Source organism: Rhinoraja longicauda, chromosome 29, assembly GCF_053455715.1.
Source record: "Rhinoraja longicauda isolate Sanriku21f chromosome 29, sRhiLon1.1, whole genome shotgun sequence".
Classification (NCBI taxonomy): Eukaryota; Metazoa; Chordata; class Chondrichthyes; order Rajiformes; family Arhynchobatidae; genus Rhinoraja; species Rhinoraja longicauda.
The window spans coordinates 474,971-499,753 of record NC_135981.1 but is presented as its reverse complement, the minus strand read 5'-3'; the positions used below and the strand labels follow the sequence as shown (position 1 = coordinate 499,753).

The 24,783-nt window shown below is 41.2% G+C and overlaps 2 protein-coding genes across 2 annotated transcripts in view; one reads left to right on the top strand and one right to left on the bottom strand.

The window, feature by feature from the left end:
* The window catches only part of LOC144607663 (zinc finger protein Aiolos-like), a 97,378-nt gene extending 91,509 nt beyond the window's left edge, over positions 1-5,869 (bottom strand). The window contains exon 1 of the mRNA XM_078424658.1: positions 5,780-5,869. The gene's annotated coding sequence lies outside the window, so the exon portion shown is untranslated. The remainder of the gene's footprint in view (positions 1-5,779) is intronic.
* A 162-nt stretch (positions 5,870-6,031) lies between these two features.
* Positions 6,032-24,740, top strand: LOC144607711 (zona pellucida-binding protein 2-like). The gene is made up of 8 exons (XM_078424735.1): positions 6,032-6,419; positions 8,475-8,570; positions 10,751-10,876; positions 11,790-11,939; positions 12,815-13,033; positions 16,179-16,264; positions 18,025-18,202; positions 23,938-24,740. The coding sequence occupies exons 1-8, from the start codon at positions 6,278-6,280 to the stop codon at positions 24,033-24,035; spliced, it is 1,095 nt and encodes a 364-aa protein (XP_078280861.1). The 5' UTR covers positions 6,032-6,277; the 3' UTR covers positions 24,036-24,740.
* The last annotated feature ends 43 nt before the right edge of the window (positions 24,741-24,783 follow it).

The window sequence follows — 24,783 nt, the reverse complement described above, 5'->3', positions numbered from 1 at the left end:
TGGTGTATATTTTGCACTCTTATTTTCTTCTTTTTTACTATCTGATGTGCTCATGCTTGGTATGATTGGCCTGGATAGCACGCAAAACAAAGTTTCTCACTGTATTTTGGTATACATGACAATAATAAACCAATAACAATACACGTACAATCGCATATGAATGCAGACACACATACATGTGCATCTGTGTACATATGCTCACACGGACAAACACATGCATATGTATATATACGTGTATAAGGGGGCGGCACAGTAGCGCAGCAGGAGAGTTGCCCACACACATGCAGGCAACCCTCCACACAAAATTCTCAGGGGTTTCAGAAACCCACAAAAATATATAACATAATGATTAAAGGAGGAGGCAACCCATCGGGCGGGTCTCAACCTTTTAGGAGGAAGATGTGGTTCTGGGGATTGTAAGTGTTTATTCATAATGTTCCAGGTCCTGTGACTGGGGAAGGCTGCTCTTTAGTCAACTGTCCCTTTGCTTCGTATATACTCAAACCAACAACGTGCAACTACTCATGTATAGGTTAGATAGAGCTCCAGGGGCTAGTGGAATCAAGGGACATGGGGAGAAGGCAGGCACGAGTTACTGATTGTGGATGATCAGCCATGATCACAATGAATGGCGGAGCTGGCTCGATGGGCCAAATGGCCTCCTCCTGCACCTATTTTCTATGTTTCTATGTCTATGTACAGACACTGATGTTTTTTTCTTTCCATCTCTAGCTTCAGGGACCTGTGATGAGATTGACTAATGCACACTCGCTTTCAAAGGACAATGGCTCTTTAGACACAGGGGGTGAGATCAAGGACTCGGTTTAAAGTAACTAAGAATTTGTTACTAACTGAGAATTGCTTTAGTAACTAAAATAATTAGTAGATGGACTGCTAGGAATTGGCTGAATACGATGCTTGAATTAAAAACATTAAAATAGTTTTCTCATTTAAAAAAATCAATAAAGAGTATGAAAATATGACATAAGGTGCTGGAGTAACTCGGCGGGTCAGGTTGCATTGCTGGAGAACATAGGTGATATTTTGGGTCGGGACCTTTCAGACCATTCCTGCTGCTTTCCTTTACCAAATTCATGCTAATTTTCCATTAATAACGTAAACGTCCACATAACAAATAATTTTGTTCTTGATTATTGTTTACCGTATCATCTCTCAATCAATAATCAACTAAGTGGCTTGTAGTTTATAGTTTCATCTTTATTTCCTCTTTTTTACGAGGGAGCAATGTTAGCAATCCTTTGATCTTCAGCATTGTTCCTGTTTTTAAGGGAGAGGCAGTGCTGGATGATAAAGGAGGGCTTCCATAATATTGTCCCTTTATCCCCCCATATACCTTGGATATAACCGTGAACCTGGTGATTACTTATTGTAAGTATAGCCAGCCTTGTTATCTTCTCTCTGTTAATTTTTTTACTCTCCGATATTTTAATCGCCACTTCTTTTTCCCTGTGACTTTGGTGGCATCTTCTCTGATACAGAGATAATTAAATTGTGCTTCCGCCCTACCGAACTGCAGAGATCTTCCTATGGTCCCTAATCAGCTTTACCACTCAGCAAATAACTGTTTATTATTTAAGTGCTTAAACAGAAGATAGTTTGGTTTCATTTTATCCAAGCTTTAAAGTCTTTTATCATGTTCCCTCTAGTTTCTGGTTATAAAGTCATAACTGATAGAATCAGAATTAGGCCATTTGGCCCATCAAGTCTACTCCACCATTCAATCATGGTTGATCTATCTCTCCCTCCTAACCCCATTCTCCTGCCTTCTCCCCGTAACCCCTGACACCCAGACTAATGAAGAATCTATTTCTGTCTTAAAAATATCCATTGATGGCCTGCATAGCCTTCTGTGGGAAAGAATTCCACAGATCACCACCCTCTGACTAAATAAATTCCGCCTCATCTTCTTCCTAAAGGAACATCCTTTAATTCTGAGGCTATGACCTTTAGTCCTAGACTTTCCCACTAGTGGGAACATCCTCTTCACATCCACTCTATCCAAGCCTTTCACTATTTGGTAAGTTTCAATGAGGTTCCCCTTTTATTCTTCTAAACTCCAGCAAGCACAGACCCAGTGCTGACAAAAGCTCATCATATCAAACCGACTCATTCCTGGGATCATTCTTGTAAACCTCCTCTGGACCCTCTTCAGAGCCAGTACATCCTTCCTCAGATATGGTGCCCAAAATTGCTCACAATACTTCAAATGCGGCCTTACCAGCACCTTATAGAGCCTCAGCATTACATCCCTGTTTTTGTATTCTTGTCCTCTTGACATAAATGCTAGCATTGCGTTTGCCTTCTTTACAACCGATTCGACTTGTAGATTAACTTCTTGGGAATCCTGCAATTCAAAGTGTTCTAACTTTTGCTTGATTCTCACTGATGTATTCAACGTCTTCTGTATGTTCCTAATCCATCATCTAATGCCATTGCATTTCCCAATGTGTTCTGGCTTTGGCGACTTATCTTTCCACTGTTTGGAAGATAGATTGACTGTATTAGAAAATATTCCTTTTAAATGCTATTCCTTGTTCATTTTTTATCGTAGATTGCCAGTTATTGGTTCCAATTTAGTATGTTTGGATCTACTTTCAATTCACCGAACAGGGCAATCTTCCAATGTGGTCAGTTTACCCTTAGTTCCTTCTGGCCTGTTTCCATGGTTAACTTTATAACTCTGTAATTGTTGCTTCCTATACGTTGTGTACTGATTCTTTCCCACTTGGCCTGACTTTATTCCCAAAACCCAGATGTAATATAAATTGATAAAATTACCCTGAAGATCTTTCAGAAAATCAAAACCATTTGTATTATTAATATGGCAATCTATATTTAATGTATTTAAAATACTCATATTCTATAGTTCCGACAAATGTAATTGGCCTGCATATTGGCCTTTATATACTGCTCAAATGGAATGTACTCAGAAATGTGATGTTCCCTCTATTGCCGTTTAATTCTAGCCTTGCCTATTCTGATTATAACAATATCCCACTGGTTTTGCACTGTGGTGTTCTCCTTAATCATTCACTGAAGAGTTATGACAGAGGGTGGCAATTCAGCCTATTACACCTTTGCCAACTGACAGAGAACAAACTAACTAAATTATACCTTCGAGCATTAGGTTCATAGTCAGCTAGTCACGGCTTTTCAATGTACTCATCCCAATGCTCTTTAAATGTGATAAGGTTCTCTGTCTATACAGCATCTCCGACGATGTTCCTGACCACACCATCTCTTGATGAAAACATTCTTTCTTTCCCTGGTGGGTATATGGAACAAACTGACAGAGGAAGTGGTAGAGGTGGGTACAATTACAATGTTTTTAAAAATTTGGATAGGTACATTGTGTAGGATAGAACTGCAGAAGCTGGTTTACACCGAAGATAGACACAAAATGCTGGAGTAACTCAGTGGCACAGGCAGTATCGCTGGATAGAAGGAATAGGTGACGTTCCGGGTCGAGACCCTTCTTCAGACTGAGCTATTGATACATTGGTATACTGATAGGAAATGTTTAAAGAGATATAGAACAAAAGCTGGCAAAAATACTAGCTCAGGAAGGTGCCTTCATTGGCATTCTAAGGTCACCACAGATTCCTGCTTTTCAAGAGATACTTGTCATTCCATTCCAGAATTATATACATCCAGACAGCTATATCAGATGACCATTTCAGATTTCACCTCGGCCAGGATAGTGAAATTTTACTAATAATACTTTTCTGGAAACTTTCCAGGGAACTTTGAAGATGAATGAATGAATAAGTTTATTGGCCAAGTATGCATATACAAGGAATGTGCCTTGGTGCTCCGCTCACAAATGACAACACAAACATATAGTAAACAATTAAGAATAAAGCATAACCACATCAAAACAATAAGGATACAACATTACAGTCTAAACATGTGGGTGAAAATAAACCAGGGCAAAAAAGAGACTACAGACTTTGGTTATTGAGTAGAACCAACGATTGTTGTAAATTTGTTGAGTAGAACCAAAGATTGTTGTAAATTTATTTCAGAGTCTCTATTTTCCACTGTTTGACAGCATCTCCATGATAAATTATCCACTCTTGAAGTTGAGAACACAAGTGGTTTCTGTTCTCTGGAATTATTGTAGTTTTTTTCACTTCTGGATATATATTTATTATAAATCGTTTATCATGAGTACCAAAACCCAAGATCTGCTGCGTGAGAGCCTTGCCTTTGGTTTATTACAAATAACCTGTCTCCTCTATTGCATAGCATTTGATGCCGATCAAAATGGCTTCCCCTACCTATCACGCCAGCGCCTCCTGTGGGCGAGAAATTGAGCTAAAATAGTGTTGATGAGGATTAGAAAGTACAAGCCACCATATCGTGCCAAGTGGTTCCAGTTGATTCGGATTTAGAAAGTTACAGGGATAATCTCACATAATGACAGATTTTCATAGAAGCTATCAACAAGTTCAAATTTTACCATCACCTTAATTGGGTTACGTCAAGTGTTCTCTTAGATGGGGGTCATAAATAATGGTGCTCACTCAACTCATTCCAAAGAGGCTGCGAGTTCGGGAATCAAGCCGGAAGCAATTTGATTTACCAACAAATCATTATAAAATACAGTCTAATGTTTTACGTTAGAAACAATGACTACTTTTTAGAGAAAATACTTCCAATTAAAAAGGTATTTCAAAAGTAACATTTCACCGTGAAATTTACAATTACTATTCGCATGATCGGAGTACTCTATGAAACCTTCTTAATTTTCTGTACCATTCTAGACCAACCATCCCGTGTTGAATGCGCGTTAGAAGTCTACGAAAGTGCGCTTCTGGCACGGCTAGGTGAAAACGCACTTGTTTTGTATATCTTGGACTTCCACAAATCATAGAACTCGAAGTCTCAGCAAGACCAGTCAACATCTGCGGCTTTTGAGAACAGGATTGCACCTGAAGCATCCCTTGTTCCGTCCCATCGACGAATGCCGAGTGATTTTCCCTCTTTATTTCCGATTTCTAGCATTTTGTACTTATATAATTTAGGCCTCCAGAGGAAGTTGGTTTTACAAGAAACATTCTACAAAAGACTATGGCATAATTTCATTGCACAATTCAAATACATTGAAATGTCTTAACAAATACTTGAAATCATGATATCACATCCAGATGTATCACACACACCAACCCGGCGAAGTCAACGTAACAGTTAAATTAAGCGGCTCTTTTCAAGAAAGTAACACTCCATAGTGTTTCGCTACAGAATCAACCGCACGTTATTTACATTAAATACATAAACATTGAAATAACATCATTTTTTCAAATATCACGCAAGACCTTCGCCACTTAAAACCTTTGTTCTCATCCTTTCCGCTAACCTATTGATCTGATATCCATTAGAACACAAGTAAAGTCAACTTAATATTAAAATATCGCCAGAGTTAATTCAAATGCACAATCAATATCCTGTTTGTACTGCTGCGGACTGCCACAATTTGAGATCTACTGTTTAAGCCTCGACCAACATCAGATCGCGTTTTTGTCACGGGATCCCTATGCGGAAATTCTAACCAAAGCAACTGAAACAAAGCAAATACTAACTGGTTGATAATTCTCCACCTGTATATAACGGTTTCCTTATTATTTCCATCCAAGACTATTCCCAACCTTCAAATTTACATATATAAAATTTGATGTAATCCTACAAAAGAACCCACGGGACATGCCCATAATTATTCCCAATCCCAGTCAGGAATGCCAATGCGCTGGTGGCTAACCTGCACTCTGTCGCTGTTTGGTCAACTCCACGTGTCTGCAGTGCTGTTGCAATTTCACATGGAAACATTCACACCGAGTGTCAGGCGGGAGAATCCATCCACGCACGCTTCCGTGACGCCAGCACGTAACTGGGATCATGTGCGTAAAGACGCGGATACCAGGTCTCTGGATGGAGCGCGTGCCCGCGCGGTGGGCGGGGCAAGGGCGTGCACGACACGCGTCGCCTCATCGTCCCCCGCCCCGCCCGCACTCACTCAGGAGGCGGCGCCTGTCAGCGGGAGGGGCAAACGCGCCAAATTGGCAGGTCGTCCCCATCTCGTAAATGTAACTCCAGATTTCAAAATAACATGAATTTTTCTGGTGAAAGCCGTCTAAGTAAAGAGGTTTGGGGCAGCAGTGAGGGGAACGGCAGCGGCAGCGGCCACCGGCGACAGAACGGACGACGACCGACGCTCGCGCTGCCGGCGCAGCCGCAGTGAGGCGGAGCCGCCCTGCGCATGCTCGGTGGCTTCCCGCGTCGGGCGCGGCGGTTGGTGCGCGGCCTACTCTGCCGGGCTTCGCCGACCATGAGGGGCAGCGAGGCCGGCGGCCTCCCGCTCCGGCTCGCCGCGCTCGCCATCCTTCTCTCCGCCGTGCCAGGTGAGCTACAGTCCCCCTTGTTCAGCAGGCCACTCGCCGCGGAGCAGCGACAGGCTGTAACAGCGGCTGGGCGCCTGGGGATTTGAAAGTAAACAGCGGGGTGGAACGGTCCTGTTGGCTCGGGCTGAGGGGCGTCGTGTCCCCAGGCCCAGGTACCCGTCTCCTCCGACCGCACCACGATCGCCACCCTACGCGACCTGCCCCGTGCCGGCTCGTGTATGCCTGGGCCTGGGCCTGGCCCACGTACCCTCTCTACCCTTCCACCTCCTCTCCCCACCCCTCTTTCACTCCCCCACCCCACATTCTCCACGAACTCTCATCATCTAAACAATTCCCATCTAAGCCGTTCTTCCTCTACTCTGCCCATTGTGTATCTGCTGGCAACCATCAACCAGCTGATCCACCGACCACTTGTGGAAGTAACTTTGCTATCAGGTTGCATGTGTAAAGAATACACTTGTTTCCGTGGCTGCTCTTCATGTCCTTCCACCAAACCAGAGTCTCCATGAACTGGCGATATTTTGGTTTAGCTTCTTTGTAATTGTAACTCCTCTCTTCGTTACTGCAACTATGTAGGGTTACATTTTGGCTTTCCCTTATTTCCACTATAAACATTTTGGTAGTTTTTGAATGATTACTATTTCAAGCCCAGCAGTTAAATTATGATCTTCAGTATAACTTGGTTTATATGGTGTAAAAGAATATATTTACTTTTTAAATCTGCCTCTAGATTAGTTCAGATAGGTCACCTGCCCACTCATTCACAGGCCAAAATAACAATTACATTGGGCCAAAATAACAATTACATTGCCCGGCCCTCAGTGGAGTTGAAAGAACTCTCTCCTATTTACATTAACTGGTTAGTTGTGTTGCAGGTGAGAAACAGGAAGCCATTAGCAGAACATTGTTAGATGCAAAGAACTGTAGATGCTGGTTTACAAAAAAGAGAGAAACAGAGTGCTGGAGTAACTGCAGGTCAGACACCATCTCTGGTGTCTCCTTTTCTCTCTTATATGGAAAAGGACCAATATGTGAATCAGTTAGTGATTGGGAATGTTGTAGAGCAGAGGGATCTAGGAGTACAGGTGCATGGTTCCTTGAAGATCGAGTCGCAGGTAGATAAGATGGTCAAAAAAGCTTTTGGCACACTGGCCTTCATCAGTCAGCGTATTGAGTATAGAAGGTGGAAGGTCATGTTGCAGTTGCATAAGATGTTGGTGAGACCGCATTTAGAATATTGTGTTCAGTTCTGGGCACCATGTTACAGGAAAGATATTGTCAAGCTTGAAAGGGTTCAGAGAAGATTTATGAGGATGTTGCCAGGTCTAGAGGGTGTGAGCTATAGGTAGAGGTTGAGTAAGCTGGGTCTCTATTCCTTGGAGCACAGGAGGATGAGCAGTGATCCTATAGAGGTGTATAAAATCATGAGAGGAATAGATCGGGTAGATGCAGTCTCTTGCCCAGAGTAGGGGAATCGAGGACCACAGGACATAGGTTCAAGGTGAAGGGGAAAAGATTTAAAGGAATCTGAGGGGTAACATTTTCATGCAAAGGATGGTGGGTGTATGGAACAAGCTGCCAGAGGAGGTAGTTGAGGCTGGGACTATCCCAAGTTTAAGAAATAGTTAGACAGGTACATGGATAGGACAGGTTTGGAGGGATATGGACCTAGCGTAGGCAGGTGGGACTAGTGTAGCTGGGACATGTTGGCCGGTGTGGGCAAGTTGGGCCGAAGGGCCTGTTTCCACACTGTATCACTCTCTGACTCTATATATAGCGAGCTGGGAATTGGCATTGTAGATTTGTACCCGATGTGAAGACAGTGGCTCAATGAAAAAAATGACAACCATCTGAAAACATTGCAAAACTCTGATCTTCACTACAAAATGGCTCCTTAGTTTTAATTTCTATACTCAGTGTGCAATTTTGTGTTCATGTATAGGGATTTACAAAATATGTTCATCCCTAAAAACAGAAATGGAACAGGGCTAGAGAATTACTGTGGAAAGATTAACCAGCAGGGAGAAATAATACATCTGCTTTTTTTCAATATAGGCAAATCTGATGAGTTCCTTAAAACCACAGACAATAACAATGAACTCTCTGAACATCAAACCATCACACAAATTTATGGCAACAGCAACAAACCAGGTAACTAATAACATAAGATAGACACAAAAAGCTGGAGTAACTCAGTGGGACAGGCAGCATATCTGGAGCGAAGGAACTAATAACATAAGTGAGTGAGCAAGGATCAATGACTGGCGGTCACCAATATGTACAACGTAAGGCTGAAAGATTAAGGGAGCAGAGACACATAACCTCACAACAGTAAACAAAATCTGGTCTTAATTAATATTTTATTAATGGATTAAAATGCTTTTTGGACAAAGGGACATTAATAAGATCCATTCAAATTTATTTGAGTTTAACCTGATCATGTTACCTGTCAAGCTATACAATGAAGTAAAATTGAGTGCTGTTTATTAGGACTAATTTAGCACCAAGCATTTTCACATAATAAGTGTTTATGTTCAACTGTTATTATTTATTCTTTAATATACTTTCATATCAATTGCTTTGAATGTCTGCCATTATTCCTTTGGGCAAGGCCAATTTTATAGTATTAGACAGAAACTTGCAGAGGTTGATTTGGAGATGATTGTTTACAGATAAAGAGACGTCTGGCAAGTGGGAGCTTTTAATGGTGAGATTGGAAAGGTTCCGGGACAGCATATTAGCTTTGGAGTGAAGGGCAGGATTAATAGGTTTAGGAAACCTGGTTGTTCTCATCCAAGATGTTGAAGCTCTAGTCAGAAATAAGGAGGCATATGTCAGGCAGAGGCAGCTGGGATGAAGCAAATCATTTGAATACGAGTACATATTCAAAGGAGGGTAAAAAGAGGACGTGAAATATCTCTACAGAGAATGGAAAGGAAAATCTTAAGAAATTCTACAGATATATTAAGGAAATAGGTAACAAGGGCCGTTCTGATCGCCCGGCAATAAGAAGGGTGACATTAATCTGGACAACATGCACAAAAGATTCACCTGGATATTATCAGGACTCAGGAGCTTCAGTTATATGGAAAAACTAGTAGTTATTCCTGAAGCTTAACAGGTGAATGGTCACTTTTTTCTCGTGGTTGAACAGAGGGCATAGGTTTAAGCTGAAAGTAGAGATATTTAGGAGGGACATTTTCATGCAGAGCTGGTGTTTATATGAGATGAGCTGCCAGGAGCACCTTCCCTGAGGTGAAGGTACAATGGTTAAAAAAAACACATTAGACATGTAGATGAATAGGAGAGGTTTAGAGGAATATAAAACCTGGTCTGCATGAACGAGTTGGACCATTTCCATTAAATAAGCTTGTGCGCTACATCCAGCTTTGTCTTTCTATAACTATTCTTAGTTTTATCTCAGGATCCCTATGTATCAATGCAATTTTATTAGTCTGTGCCATAAAGTGTATAAGACTGCCTCAATCTCCATGTGGATGTATCAGTATCTGTAATGTATCGGTGATGCTCTCACTTTCTGGTGTTGCTGTGCTTCAATTCATGCAGACACAAATCTGGAAATCACAGGAGTTACATTGGCCAAAAGTGTTCAATGTGGCATGGTTAATAAGCCCTGCAAATAAAATGTAATGAGCTCAATTTCCATTTTGCTGTTTTAATGGATATTAACTGGATAGTCATATTCAAATGGCCTTTGTTGCTGAGCCAGTGCACTGCATTCCCATCCAACTCGGCTAAAAGTATATGTTTGCAACCAATTGCATTGATCATAGTTGCAATAACATCTTTGTTGGATTAGCTTACGAAGAGCTGGCCATTGGGATCAGATAAAGGAAACGGTCATTGAGGTACCCAAATAGTATTTTTATTGGACAGGAGAAGAAAAGGGAGAGTGTGTATACAATAACGATGCAGTCTTTTGTAATAACTACAAGGGCTCCCCGTGTTATGGAAGACCTGACTTACGGACATCCAGATTTATATAAACTCTCCCATAAATATAACAGATTTTTTCAAAATAGTAATAATAATGATATTAAAAATGGATACAGTATCTGCTCCCTTAATATAATTATGGATATTATTAGGGTGGACATAAAAGATATTTCATGAATAAAAAGAATTACAGTTAGTGTGTGCAGAGTAGTTATAGAATATGAGTAGGGATAGAAAACGGGTGTTTCTGGCTTGCATGACCGTTCTCACAAATAAACCTTTATGTAGCCTGGGGACTGCCTGTAAATGTTTACATTGTACATCAAATATTCCAATCACATAATCCATGACATTTCTCATTACTTTTTCTCCAGTAAAAGTTTATGTGAAAATGTACACTGATAGTCCATCTCTTCTGTGTACAACTGAGGAACTGTCAGAAAAAGAATTAGTGGATCCATATTTCATATGGGTGGGTCCTCCAGGAAAAAACATTAAAGGTGAGATTATTTTGTATTCCAGCATCAACTTTATCCAGCAATTCTATTCTATTACAATATTGAGAGGTTGTGATTAATTAGTTGAGTGTATTTATAGATGAAAGTTAGTTATTGCTACAGTGCCATAGATAACTAAGAGTTTTGTTGATAGTTTTTAGACTTGGGTTTATTATTGTCATGTGTACTGAGCTACAATAAAACACTTTTGTGTGTTACTAAAGTCAAATCAGATAATACCATTTATGAATAAAATCAAGTCAAACGCAAAGGGTAAAGAGAAAAATACCAGATTGCAGAATATAGTTTCTCAGCATTGGAACATAACAATTTTAGTGGGAAAAGTCCAATGTCCGCAATGAGGTAGGTTGTAAAATCTGTAGCGTACCCGAGCTTATGGAAGGACTGTTCAGAAATCTGATGAGTGGAAAAGGTAATTGATGAGAAGGGATATTGTGATGGGTTGCAGATCTTGCAGGATAACATAGAGTGAAAGGTGCTTTTGAAATTATTATTGAAGTTGATGTATTAGCGACAATTATGGGTAAACAAATATGTACTAAGAATGAGATTTGAATGAGGATATGAAGTCACCTATCAGACGATTGTGGTGATGTTTACAAATGGGCTCTATCCAGAATGAAACATTTAAAACAAACCACGGGGCAACTTATCCCATTTAAAGTCGCCTTCTATTTGGGGAAGTACAACATAAAAAGCTGTGGAGCATAACTGTGTGGCAAGACATTAACTCATTCTTCTGTCATGTGATGTATAATTCTCAATCTGCCCTCCCTTTATATTCTGTAATGTCAGTGTACTTGGAAAGATTTCATAAGAATGTGTTTCAATTCAGTTTCTCTCAAGAATACATGACTAAGATTTTTACAATATTTTGCTTTGTGTTTCATTTCAGGGGAGACTTACGCTAGGATATCTGAAACAGGACGACTTATACTGAAATCCTTTGACAAGTCCATGTCAGGAGATTACACGTGTACAGTATCCTACAAGGATGTGGATGCAAACAAGGAAATATTTCTTGATATGAAATTCTCAGTATACGGTAAATACTCTTGGATTGCACTGGGATACTAACTGGAACTTCCGAATTTCTACACTTTCAGCTTTTGTTCGAATGTATATTCTATTCAGAACATTTATCATTATACAATGTGAGACAATCACTTGGTGTAATTCTCTGTATGCAGCACATCATTATGTTTGCATGAGTCTGAAGAAGGGTCTCGACCCGAAACGTCACCCATTCCTTCTCTCCTGAGATGCTGCCTGACCTGCTGAGTTACTCCAGCATTTTGTGAATAAATTATGTTTGCTTATATTATTTATAATATGTCAACGTAACATCAATTTTCATTTTCTAACCATTCCACCAGCAATAAGTTTCAGCAGTTATTACAGAGTGTCAAGAAGTAAAATGGCCTTTGTAGGAAATGCACCAAGCTCAGGGAATCTTTCAGCATGTACATGCACAGGTAAAGGTTTCATATACTGGAAGACCAGCAAGTTTTAAGCAGAATCAAAGTGCATGTTTCATTGATCTACCAGCCACAGTCCATGTTTGTCTCATTATGCATCCTTGCAAACAGCCTGTGGATCACAATATGATGAAGCAGCTAGCTGCCTGGGATGGACGTTAACAAAGACTATTGCGTCCTTGCCAGATATTCTCCGAAAACAGCGCAACCCAGAAGGAGATGGATGGCAATTTCTTCGCCATTGTAGAATCCTCAAGGGAAGGAAGTGTGCAGTGGCGTTGAGACTTAATGTGCTTGACTGACAGTGACGGCTCTACTCACCACCTACATAGCAAGGTTTTAGTGCTTCTGTAAAAGTTCTGATCACGAGGCGGTGTTGAATGGTGTTGAATAATCTATTTTTAGGAATACTGACAAAATCTCTTTGATTAAAATCTTGCAGGATATCGTGAACCAGACTATTCGTATAATTTTTTAGCACGGTATCACACCAAGGAATGCCATGATCCTGCCAATAATCACTTTTTTCGGAAGCTCAAGTCAGTGGAAAAGGAGCTAATTGCGGACCTGACCAGTAGAATAACTGATGTAGAAATGAAATGCCATGTTGTCAAAGTACCACGTAAAGGATTAGTAACTGAACTCTTCATTATGTTTAAACGTAAGTTTTGTATGCATGGGACAGCTGGAGTTTGAAAGTTATTAGATGTTAAATGTTTGGATCAATTTTCCCCAAAATATTAGAGATTAAAATGTATTAAGGATGAGTTATATTTGCATATAGGTGTGATTTAAAAAAATAATAATAATCTTGTAGAGCAGGTGGAATTTTCGTAAAGAAAGATAGGTAGTTTCAGTAACATGTGTTTCCATACCGGGAATGCAACATAACACAATCGATGAATTAGGGAATGCTTTGTATTATGTCTGCCAAATTGATTTTAATTAGATTTTGGTCAGGAAACAGAGAATTACCTAAAAGTTACTTAGGAAATTAACATGCAGAAAAAAGGCTGTCTTGCAAATAAATCGTCTTGGGGAGAGAAGGGAGAACGTGACTATCGAGCCGCCCCACCTGTGTCTGTCAAGGTTGTGTCTATCGAGTCGCCCCACCTGTGTCTGTCAAGATCTACATTGGAGTTTCCCCACAGGTGGCAATTGAAATTGACAAGCAGTCGCTTTTGTTCTTGTGCAGCGATACTCTTATAAACAATGTAACATATAGCCTTCAATATTTGCAGGAACACAAATGTAAGGCTATTTCAAAAGACCACGCTTATTGAAAATACTGCAGGAGTAAAAAACGCTTTTGCTGCAAATCTGAAATTCTCTAGTCCCTAAACCTGTTTTCACCACTGACACAATGGTTTTCCTGACACAATATTCTATAATGCAAAGTTTCTTACGAACACAACTATCACGTTATAGCAGCATGGGCGGCACGGTAGCGCAGCGGTAGAGTTGCTGCTTTACAGCGAATGCAGCGCCGGACACTCAGGTTCGATCCTGACTACGGGTGCTGCACTGTAAGGAGTTTGTACGTTCTCCCCGTGACCTGCGTGGGTTTTCTCCGAGATCTTCGGTTTCCTCCCACACTCCAAAGACGTACTGGTATGTAGGTTAATTGGCTGGGTAAATGTAAAAATTGTCCCTAGTGGGTGTAGGATAGTGTTAATGTACGGGGATTGCTGGGCGGCACGGACTTGGAGGGCCGAAAAGGCCTGTTTCCGGCTGTATATATATGATATGAACTACTTGCCTAAGAATCCAATATTTTGCTAAATAATTGTTTTGAATAAGGGCAGATTTTTCCTGATAATTCAAAGATTAACTTCACAGCACTTGAACAAATCCTTTAGACCAGGAATCATTAAGTGAGGGGTTATATAAATTACTCGGGGGTGCAGGGGGTCAAATATCCCTAACTAAACTATTCAATTCCTTAACTTGGTCGCATTCTTTGAAAGTTTCTGTAATGGCTGTTGGATTATATCCATTTATTTCTACTTGTGCTGCTAATGATATAGGATGGTAAGGTGGCGTTGGGGTAGAGTTGCTGCCTTCCAGCGCCAGAGAGTTGGGTTCTCTGTGACCACGTGGGTTTTCTCCGAGATCTCTGGTTTCCTCCCACACTACAAAGATATGCAGGTTTGGAGGTTAATTGTCTTGGGTAAAATTATAAATGGTCCCTAGTGTGTAGAATAGTGCTGGTGTACTTGGTGGGCCAAAGGCTTGTTTCTCTAAACTAAACTAAAAATCCACTACTACCAAAGCCATGTGCATTCACAATGTCCATGAGAAATGCTCTACTTTCTGTTGCTCTCTTATGCCTGTGTGCTCTGCTCTTGATACATGCTTGTTATCATTGCCCCTGTCACACACCCTACATTATTGCCTTTTAAAGCAAATGGATCAGTGTCTTCTATTTGAGGCTTAGCTTTACTCTATTCTGATTCCCTTGCCATTCCCCTGCAGAAGGTTTAAACCTTCCCAAACAGCAATAGCCACCATGCACTGAGGTATTGAGGTGCCTCGCTGAGATTCCTCCTCTTGCTTGTGGAGGTCCCACCTCTCCCAGAGGTCTCATGAATCTAAAGTTATTGATGGTTTCCCAGTATCCACCTCCCCTCACATCTGGAATCTTGGAATCATCTTTGATCAAACCCTCTCCTTCGACAAACACATCACCAAGACAGCCTTCTTCCACCTCAAAAACATCGCCCGTCGCCGTCCGTCCCTCTCCTCCACAGCTGCAGAAACCCTCATCCACGCCTTCATCACCTCCCGTCTGGACTACTGCAACAGCCTCCGCTATGGTTCACCCTCAAAAACATCAATAAACTCCAATACATCCAGAACTCCGCTGCCTGTCTACTCACCCACTCCCCGATCCGTGACCATATCACCCCCCGTCCTTTACAAGCTCCACTGGCTCCCCATCCCCCAGAGAATCCAGTACAAAATCCTCCTCATGACCTACAAAGCCCTCCATAACCTGGCCCCATCCTACCTGACTGACCTCCTCCACAGACACACTCCAACCCGTACCCTCCGCTCTGCTGCTGCTAACCTCCTGTCCCCCCCCATCCGGACCAAACTCAGATCCTGGGGGGACAGGGCTTTCTCCATCGCTGCTCCCACACTCTGGAACTCACTACCCCAAACCATCAGAGACTCCTCCTCACTCACCACATTCAAAACATCACTGAAGTCTCACCTGTTCAGCACTGCCTTCAACCACTGAAGGTCACCTCACCTTCTTTTTCCTTTTCTGTTCGTTTACTTATTTATCTATTTATTTTCTTTTCTATGTTTTAGTAAACCCTGTAAAGCGTCTTTGAGTGTTTAGAAAAGCGCTATATAAATGTAATGCATTATTATTATTATTATTAAAGTCTGATAGTTCAACAACCTTCACCATTCTCTTAGGCAGATTTAACATCATTTGTGCCGACTGGATTATCTTGATTTCCGTCCAATAAAAGCCATTGCATTTATACTCTCCACCCCTCTTTAATTTTTAATTTAAACATGCTTGATTTCCCACTTTTCTAGTTTGGATATGGGTTTATTAACCTGAAGCAATAACTTTGTCCTCCACACTACTATCCACCTTTCTCTGTTTATAATTCAGATTTTTAGCAAATGCAGTTTTTACTTTTAGATAACTTCTTAATTTGGTTTGTCTTTTTTTCAAAGTTGCACTGGATCCTTGAAACTAAACTAATATCTAAGTTTAAAGAGATGCTGAGTTGCAGAACAAAATTCAGCACAGTTTAAAACAAACCTTTTTTACAAATCTACAGTGGATCCTTTTGGCTATGGATGGGAAGAAATTTGCAAAAAACTCGTACGTGACTGCGAGGATGAAACAAACAGAAGGGTAGAGAAGGTACGTTTAAGAAGTGTAAAAATATAATGATGTGAATACTTCAAGATCAAGCTGTATGAAGGTGTGCAGACAGTATAAGCTCATCATGTTCCTTTGAAATAATTGTGCCCCCTATTTAAACCAAGATTTTCATGTATTTAACATTTAATGCTACGGTTCTGTTTCAGACCAAAGATTGGACAGTATAATTTTTAGATGGTAGCATTTTGAGTCAGGGAAAGCATGGAAGGAATTCTGCCCTTTTTCAGGTGCACCCCAGCAACCTGTAATAGTCCACTGCACATTGAAGATGTCATACAGGAAGCCTTCAGAAGGAATGGGGAAGTGAATAGGCAGGGACAACATCTCAAGGGTATTGCCTTAGTGCTGAATCCCAATACGTAACTCGGATCCCTGTTCCCATTCAAAGGTGCGTTAAACATTATAAGTGGTCATCTAACTAGCTATTAACGGGCTCCAGTAAAATGGTCTGAATTTTTGCATTCACTTTTCTGTACAAGTCTGAGATTGGAATGGTCTCGTGTCTGACATTAGCTATGAAGGTATATGTAGGACGTAGTTATACATAGTATGGATATTTTAGTCAATCTACTTAAACTTGCATTGGCTTCAAAAAAGAACAACCAAAGCCAAAATACAAACAAGAACAGGTTTAGATTTACCAGATATGATTTGCCAAACCTGGTTAGAATGATTTAAATTAACTGTTCAAAAAAGACAGAAGATGTGAATATGGATAAAATGGCAAAGGTGGAGCAAACAGAGTTCAAGTATTTACATGTTTTAAAATACATCTGAATACTCATTATACACTCATGACTGTGGCCAAATGCCAATCCAATTCCATTTATAAGTTTGCAGATGTCACCACTGTAGTAGGTCGGATATCAAATGGTAACGAGCAAGAGATTGAGAACCTGGTAATCTGGTTCCTAGATGACAACGTCAATAAGACAAAGCAGATTGTGATTGACTTCAGGAAGGAAAGCAGTACACACACCCTGGTATACATTTATAGAAATGGTAGATAGCTTGAAGGAATATCATCAGCAATCATCGAAGCAATGGCCAAGAAAGCACACCAACAACTCTACTTTCTGTAAAGGCTTAGGATTCTTGTCATATCCTCCATCCAAAACCACAGAAATTGCAGGTAGTTGGGGACGTAGCCCAGACCACCATGCAAACCATCCTCCCATTGACTCCATCTACACTTCATAATCAAGGACCAGACTCTTCCCCTTCTAGTCTCTTCCTCTTCTCCCCTCTCCCATCATGCAAACGATACAGAAATTTGAGAACGTATACCTTCAAATTCGGGGTCATTTTCTTCCCAGCTATTATCAGGCAACTGAACCATCCTCTCACCAGCTAGAGTGCAGTCCTGTCCTCCCATCTACTTCATTGGAAACCTTTGAATTATCTTTCAGACATTCTCTTGTACAAAATGTTGGTGGTAATCATGTATGGTCTTTGACTGGATAGCATGCAACAAAATGCTTTTCACTGTGCCTATCTACATGTGACAATAATAAACTCAACTAAAATTTGGCATCTACCATTTAGGGGTTACATCCACTACTGGTATTTTGGTAAGATTGGTGTTTGCTTCGGTATCATATTGTACATGAAAAACACATAGTACAAAGTACACATTATCTGGTAACTGAAAATTCCTACACATTTGGATTTTATCGCTTTCCATCCTGCGTAAAATTGTCCTGGCATTTCTACTCCATTTGTGCTTGATTTAATTTCAGGCCCGAGGTCGTATTGAGGCTTTCTTCAAGAAACAGAGTATTGCACTGGACCAAATGAAGGATAACAAGCCTACATTTTACTACATTGAAAATTCTCTGAGAACAACACGAGTGGATCATTGTCGGCCAGGATTTGGGAAAAACAAGTTAACTCATTTAGATTGTTCCGAGTGTTGTGGTGAGTCCTGAGATGCTGTTTGTATTAGTTACTGACTGTATCAACATCTTATCCTTCTTGTTATAAGGCATCCAAAGTGTTTGTTGAGCAACAAACATCTTGGAAAAAGTTTCACTTTACTTTCTTACTTTTATACTTGGTGGCCCAAATATAAATCCAAAACATAATTTATGATATTTTCAACACTATCACATCTATTTGGATATTATCCACACAGTTCAGTTTAGTTTATCATGTACCGAGGAGGTAGAGTGAAAAGCTTTTGTTGCGTGCAAACCAGTCAGCAGAAAGACAATACATGATTACAATCGAGCCATTCACAGTGTACATGATAAGTGTACTGCACATACTAAATTGCAAATAGAAACTTGCCCTTGAACATGTACTGTAGTAATATATGGACACTGATCATAGAGTCATGCAGCACAGCAACAGGCCCTTCAGCCCAACTTACCCATGCCGACCAAGATGTCCCATCTACAATAGTCACACCTGCTTGTGTTGGGCCCATACCCTTCCAAACCTTTCCTATCCATGTACCTGTCCAAATGTCTTTAAAATGTGAAAGCATCTGCCTCAACTACCTCCTTTGGCAGCTCGTTCCATATAACCACCACAATGCTGTGTGAAAAAGCTGCTCCTTGGGTTCCTATTAAATCTTTTCCATCTCACCTTAAACGTATGTCCTCTAGTTCTTGATTACCCTACTGTAGGTAAAAGAAAACCTGCATTCACTCTATATATCCCTGTCATTATATTATATTCCTCTATTAGATCACCCCTCAGCTTCCTGCAGTCCAAAGAATAAATTCCTAGCCTGCCCAACCTCTCCCAATAGCTCAGGCCCTTAAGCCTGGCAACATCCTTGTTAATCATCTCCGCAGTCTTTCCAGCTTACAGCAGGGTGACCAAAACTGAACGCACACGCCAAATGTGACTTCACCAATATCTTGTACAACTGTAACATAATATCCCAACTGCTATACTCATTAACCTGACTGATGCAGGCCAATGCAGCCCTGTTGACCACTGTATCTCCCAGCGTAGGTTCACTAGGTTAATTCCCGGAATGGCGGGACTGTCGTATGTTGAAAGGCTGGAGCGATTGGGCTTGTATACACTGGAATTTAGAAGGATGAGGGGGGATCTTATTGAAACATATAAGATAATTAGGGGATTGGACACATTAGAGGCAGATAACATGTTCCCAATGTTGGGGGAGTCCAGAACAAGGGGCCACAGTTTGAGAATAAGGGGTAGGCCATTTAGAACGGAGATGAGGAAGAACTTTTTCAGTCAGAGGGTGGTGAAGGTGTGGAATTCTCTGCCTCAGAAGGCAGTGGAGGCCAGTTCGTTGGATGCTTTCAAGAGAGAGCTGGATAGAGCTCTTAAGGATAGCGGAGTGAGGGGGTATGGGGAGAAGGCAGGAACGGGGTACTGATTGAGAGTGATCAGCCATGATCGCATTGAATGGCGGTGCTGGCTCGAAGGGCTGAATGGCCTACTCCTGCACCTATTGTCTATTGTCTATTGTCTATTGTCTATCTTCACTTCTGAAGTTTGCTTCCATACATTACAATGTTTAGCTCATGTAATCACAACAGATTTTTAGCTCCAGACTATCTTCTGCTTTTCTTACATTTGTTCTGCTACTTCTCTTGTTTTCTCCTCAGCTAGTTATTTTTTTAGAACATTTCCTTTTTCTTACCATGACTTTCTTTCTTTTCTAGTTCCCCTACTTTGGTGGTTGTGGTTTACATAAATACATAGACAATAGGTGCAGGAGTTGGCCCTGTGATGTGATCATGACTGATCATCCACAATCGGTACCCTGTTCCTGCCTTCTCCCCTTTGCGCTAGCCCTAAGAGCTCTATCTAACTCTCCCTTGAATGCATCCGGTGAATCGGCCTCCACTGCCTTCTGAGGCAGAGAATTCCGCAAATTCACTACTCTGTGAAAAAGTTTTTCCTCATCTCAGTTCTAAATAGCCTACTCCTTATTCTTAAACAATGGCCCCTGGTTCTGGACTCCCTCAACATCGAGAATTTGTTTCCTGCATCTAACATGTCCAATCCCTTAATAATTCTATATGTTTCTATAAGATACCCTCTCATCCTTCTAAATTCCAGGGAAAACAAGCCCAGTCACTCCATTCTTTCATCATATGACAGTCCTGTCATCCCAGGAATTAACCTGGTGAACCTATGCTGTACTCCCCCAATAACAAGAATATCCTTCCTCAAATTAGGGGACCAAAACTGCACACAATACTCCAGGTGTGTAATGTTAGATGGGAGATGAGTGGGAACTCTGGCTAAAGCTGACTGCAACAATTGTACACTTTAGGATTTGACATGGGAAAGGATCTGCATTTCAGACCACAATTTCTCTGGATAGTATGAATCACAGTTTAGGAAAACATCTGAACCAGTATTTGAGAGTTGCTACTAATCCCACCAGTGAAACGGCAAGAGATTTGACACACACATAACATCAGCGTGTTCATTAACATAACACCATACTGCCACCTGTTTGTGGGTGACTGAATGTGTAATATAATGTAGAAAATATAACTGAGCAGCACATGTTTGGTGTAGAGCTCTGACATGTACTGTGATTTAATTTTCCTGTAATGTGAGAAACTCATCCCTGATTTATTACATAGATATATGTCAAAGCATATTTAGCAGCATGCAAGCAAATGGCATTAGCAGAGATAGGCATCATGGTTGGCATGGACATGGTAGGCACTAGATAGAGGCATCGTGGTTGGCATGGACATGGTAGGCATTAGAGAGAGGCATCATGGTTGGCATGGACATGGTAGGCATTAGAGAGGCATCATGGTTGACATGGACATGGTAGGCACTAGAGAGAGGCATCATGGTTGGCATGGACATGGTAGGCATTAGAGAGAGGCATCATGGTTGGCATGGACATGGTAGGCATTAGAGAGGCAACATGGTTGGCATGGACGTGGTAGGCACTAGAGAGAGGCAACATGGTTGGCATGGACATGGTAGGCATTAGAGCGAGGCATCGTGGTTGGCATGGACATGGTAGGCACTAGAGAGAGGCATCATGGTTGGCATTGACATGGTAGGCACTAGAGAGAGGCATCGTGGTTGGCTAAAAGAACCAATTTCTGTCGGAGCGTTTCTATGAAAAAGGGGTGGGGGTGGGGTGGCAAATCTAACACATCTTAGGTGGCAGAGTGCATGGAAAGGAAGGCAATGGAAGGATGAATATGTCAGGCACTGGGAGCTGGACACAAGCTTTACTCATGTGCCTGCCCGCCCAGGAACCTTTTACATAAAAACGGGTTTCTTTCAATCTCTTGACAGAAATCAAAAGCTGCAGATTCTGGAAATCTGAAACAAGCAAAAAAGACAGATTTAGTGGAAGGAGAAACAGAATGAACCTTTCAGCTCAAACATTAACTCTTGTTTCTTTTCCCAAGCCCTGTTGCTCCATGACTGGTTTACCACTACATTACTGTTTCCAGTCCCACTTCTGCAAAATTAACCTAGTTACATTCACTGGTTCAATGTTGCTTTACTCTGGTAAATTGCTTTATTCCCATTTAGAATCTTGTCCCAATTTTATGTTTTGGTCTTTTCCATACCTGTGTTAAATTTGACTGCAATATGATCACCTTCAAAAAAATCCTCACCATTGATTCTTCTTTCGCCTGCCCAACTTCATTGCCGAAAATGAAATTGATAACTGACATCGCTCCACCATAATTTGTCCGTTTGTTGAAGAGCTCACCAAGAGGATTGCGGATGACTCACTGGCAGACCGTGGACTTTAGCAAGCCATTTGACAATGTCCTGCTTGGTGGGCTTGTCCCATAGGTGCAAGGCATGGCATCTACAGGGAGCTACCCAACTGGATTTAGAATTGGCTTGGAAGGTGTCAGAGTGGTAGTTGTTGTGCTGACCGTATAATAACAGAAGCCTTACACCTGGATAACGATCCAAAGACTTATATTAACTACATAGCAAGCACGAACTCACGCCTGCACGTTCCATTTACACTAACCCCAATCTCACAAGCAGTGGTCACTCAAAAGCTAAAGGGGTGTAACTACAAAAACATGACACATAACATGAGTGACCCCATTACACTAATCTACAGTAGTGGAGGCAGTTTTAAAATTGGAGGCCTGGGAGCAGTGGTGTGTTGCAGGAATCCTTACTCGGTCCATTGCTGCTTGTCATCTATATTAATGAGTTAGATGACAATGTAGTTGACATGTTTAGTAAATTTACAGATAATACCAGGATTGGTGGTGTAGTGAACAGTGAGTAAGGCTATCTAATTTTACGAAAGGCTCTAGATATACTCGGGAAGTGGGTTGAGGAATGGTAGATGGACATTAACTCAGATTGTGAGGTGATGCATTTTGGTAAGTCTTGCACAGTAACTGATGCTGTCTTGGAGAATGTTGTAGAACAGAGAGACCTCGGGGTGTAGGTATACAGTTCCCTGAATATGGCGACCTGGGTAGACATGGTGGTGAAGATGGCGTTTGGCACGCTTGCCATATTGGTCAAGGCATTAAGTTCAGGAGTTGGGAAGGCATTCCACAGCGGGGTAGACCACATTATATACAGTTCTGATCATCTTGTTGTAGGAAGGAGGTCATTAAGCTGGAAATGTACCCGAAAAGATTCAGTGAAGACCTTGTACAAGATTTTGAGAGGCACAGATAAGATGTAATCAAGAGAAAGTTAGACACAATTCTGAGAGCTAACGGAATCAAGGGATATGGGGAGAAAGCAGGAGCAGGAACTGAGTTTGGATGATATTGAATGGTAGTGCTGGCTCGAAGGGCCAAATGGCCTACTCCTGCACCTATTTTGTATGTTTTTAAGATGAACAGTCACATTCATTTTCTCCAGGGTAGAGGTTTCCAGAACTTGAGAGCACAGGTTTCAGGTGAGAGGGGAAAGATTTAAGAGATGAGAGGCAATTTCTTCACACAGTGGATATGCAATAGGTAACGAAGGAAGCAGTAGCAACGGGTCCGTTAGTAATGTTTAGAGACATTTACTCAGGCGCACAGATAGGAATTGTTGAGAGATATGGGCCAATGCAGGCCAATGTGACTAGCTCTACTAGACTAAAACCTGGTTGGGCTCAAGGGCCTGTGTCGGTGCTGTATGACTCCAGTTACAGAATGATTACTTGCTGAAGTAACACAGTCAGCATCACAGATGGACCAGAGATATCAGCTGTTTGTCAAGCTTCAAAACCTGGAGGTTCAGCTGCACCGACTGGCTACATGGCTTGCAGTCGTGGCAGAGTACAGGCATGGTCTGAGCTTCCTCCCTGCACAGCCTGCCAGCCACTGTCATAGAGGACAACATTATCTCCATTCACCAAATTCAGGCAGGTCTGAACACATCCTGTTGGGAAACCCTCCTGTATTTGTAAACATGTAAAACAGATGCCAGTTCCTCTTGAGAGTTATTGCCAGGTAATCAGTTCTGGTTACTCGCCTAGTTAACTGTGCCACCACCACCAAGCAGATTGCCACCAGCTAATATTAAAGTTAAGGTCAATGTTAAATTAAGTACTAACTGCAAAATTAAGTGTAAATCTAGAAATAAGTCAACCCTAAAACTCTTAAAATGTCCCCACTTTCAGATCCAGAGCGTTGTCGTCTTGCTTCTGTTGAGCTGCCATGCTGTACATTCTAACTATGTCTCCACATTTTCTCCTTCAGTGGTTTGTGATCACGGAATGTACAGTCCCACCAATGATGTATACTGTAAACCGTGTACCAGTGTCAAGATTAATTACTACGGAGCAACTGCCTGCTAATCACATCCGTCCTCTTCCAATTTTATATTAATCTCTACAACTGATACTGCTCTCCAAACAAAATTAATGTCACCTGCCAACTCATAGTTACCCAGTCATTACAGTAAAATTGGATTATTGTCTCACAAAGGTCTATCTATATTCATAAGCTGCATTTGTGCACTCTGTTTTGGGAGCAACTGCTGAAAGATCTAGTTTTGTACAGATTAACAACTGTTTTTTGCTTTCCTAATTAGATTGGCATTATCTCCAGTTGGTTATCAGTAAACACTGTATGGGCCTGATGTCTTTACATCCCCTCTGCTAATGTGTAGCATTAGTGTAACCAGGGGGTCTGTTGTCCAATGTTCCATTTAATCAAATACTGAGGTTATTAAAACATCCATGAAGGATTAGGATGTTTGAAAACCATCCTTAAAAATAGGACAGATTTTTTAATAAACTGATTGTATTCTGAAAATAATCCTTTCTAAAACCAAATGCCAATTCTTTTACTTTGTATTGTCAATCTGTTGGGAAATTAAGATCTACGGCAGATGTCGGGGATTGCACGATCGATTGATCCCCAGCCTTGCTAAAATGGTTTGTAGGGACAGGGACAGTGGCATCTATCAGGTTCACTGATGGACAAGGAACAAACCGCGACACCCTGTAAAAAACACAAACTTACCAACTGGTGGGGCAGCGTGAACCTATAGCAGTGATTTATCATGATTTGCCGTTTCTAAGTCAATGTAAACACAGGCAA

Bases quoted from the DNA above. Each gene is read 5' to 3' on its own strand.
- LOC144607711 (XM_078424735.1), top strand. From the start codon at position 6,278: ATGCTCGGTGGCTTCCCGCGTCGGGCGCGGCGGTTGGTGCGCGGCCTA. The intron at 11,940-12,814 runs GTAAATACTCTT...AAAATCTTGCAG, and splicing joins TATGAAATTCTCAGTATACG to GATATCGTGAACCAGACTAT. The intron at 16,265-18,024 runs GTACGTTTAAGA...ATTTAATTTCAG, and splicing joins CAAACAGAAGGGTAGAGAAG to GCCCGAGGTCGTATTGAGGC.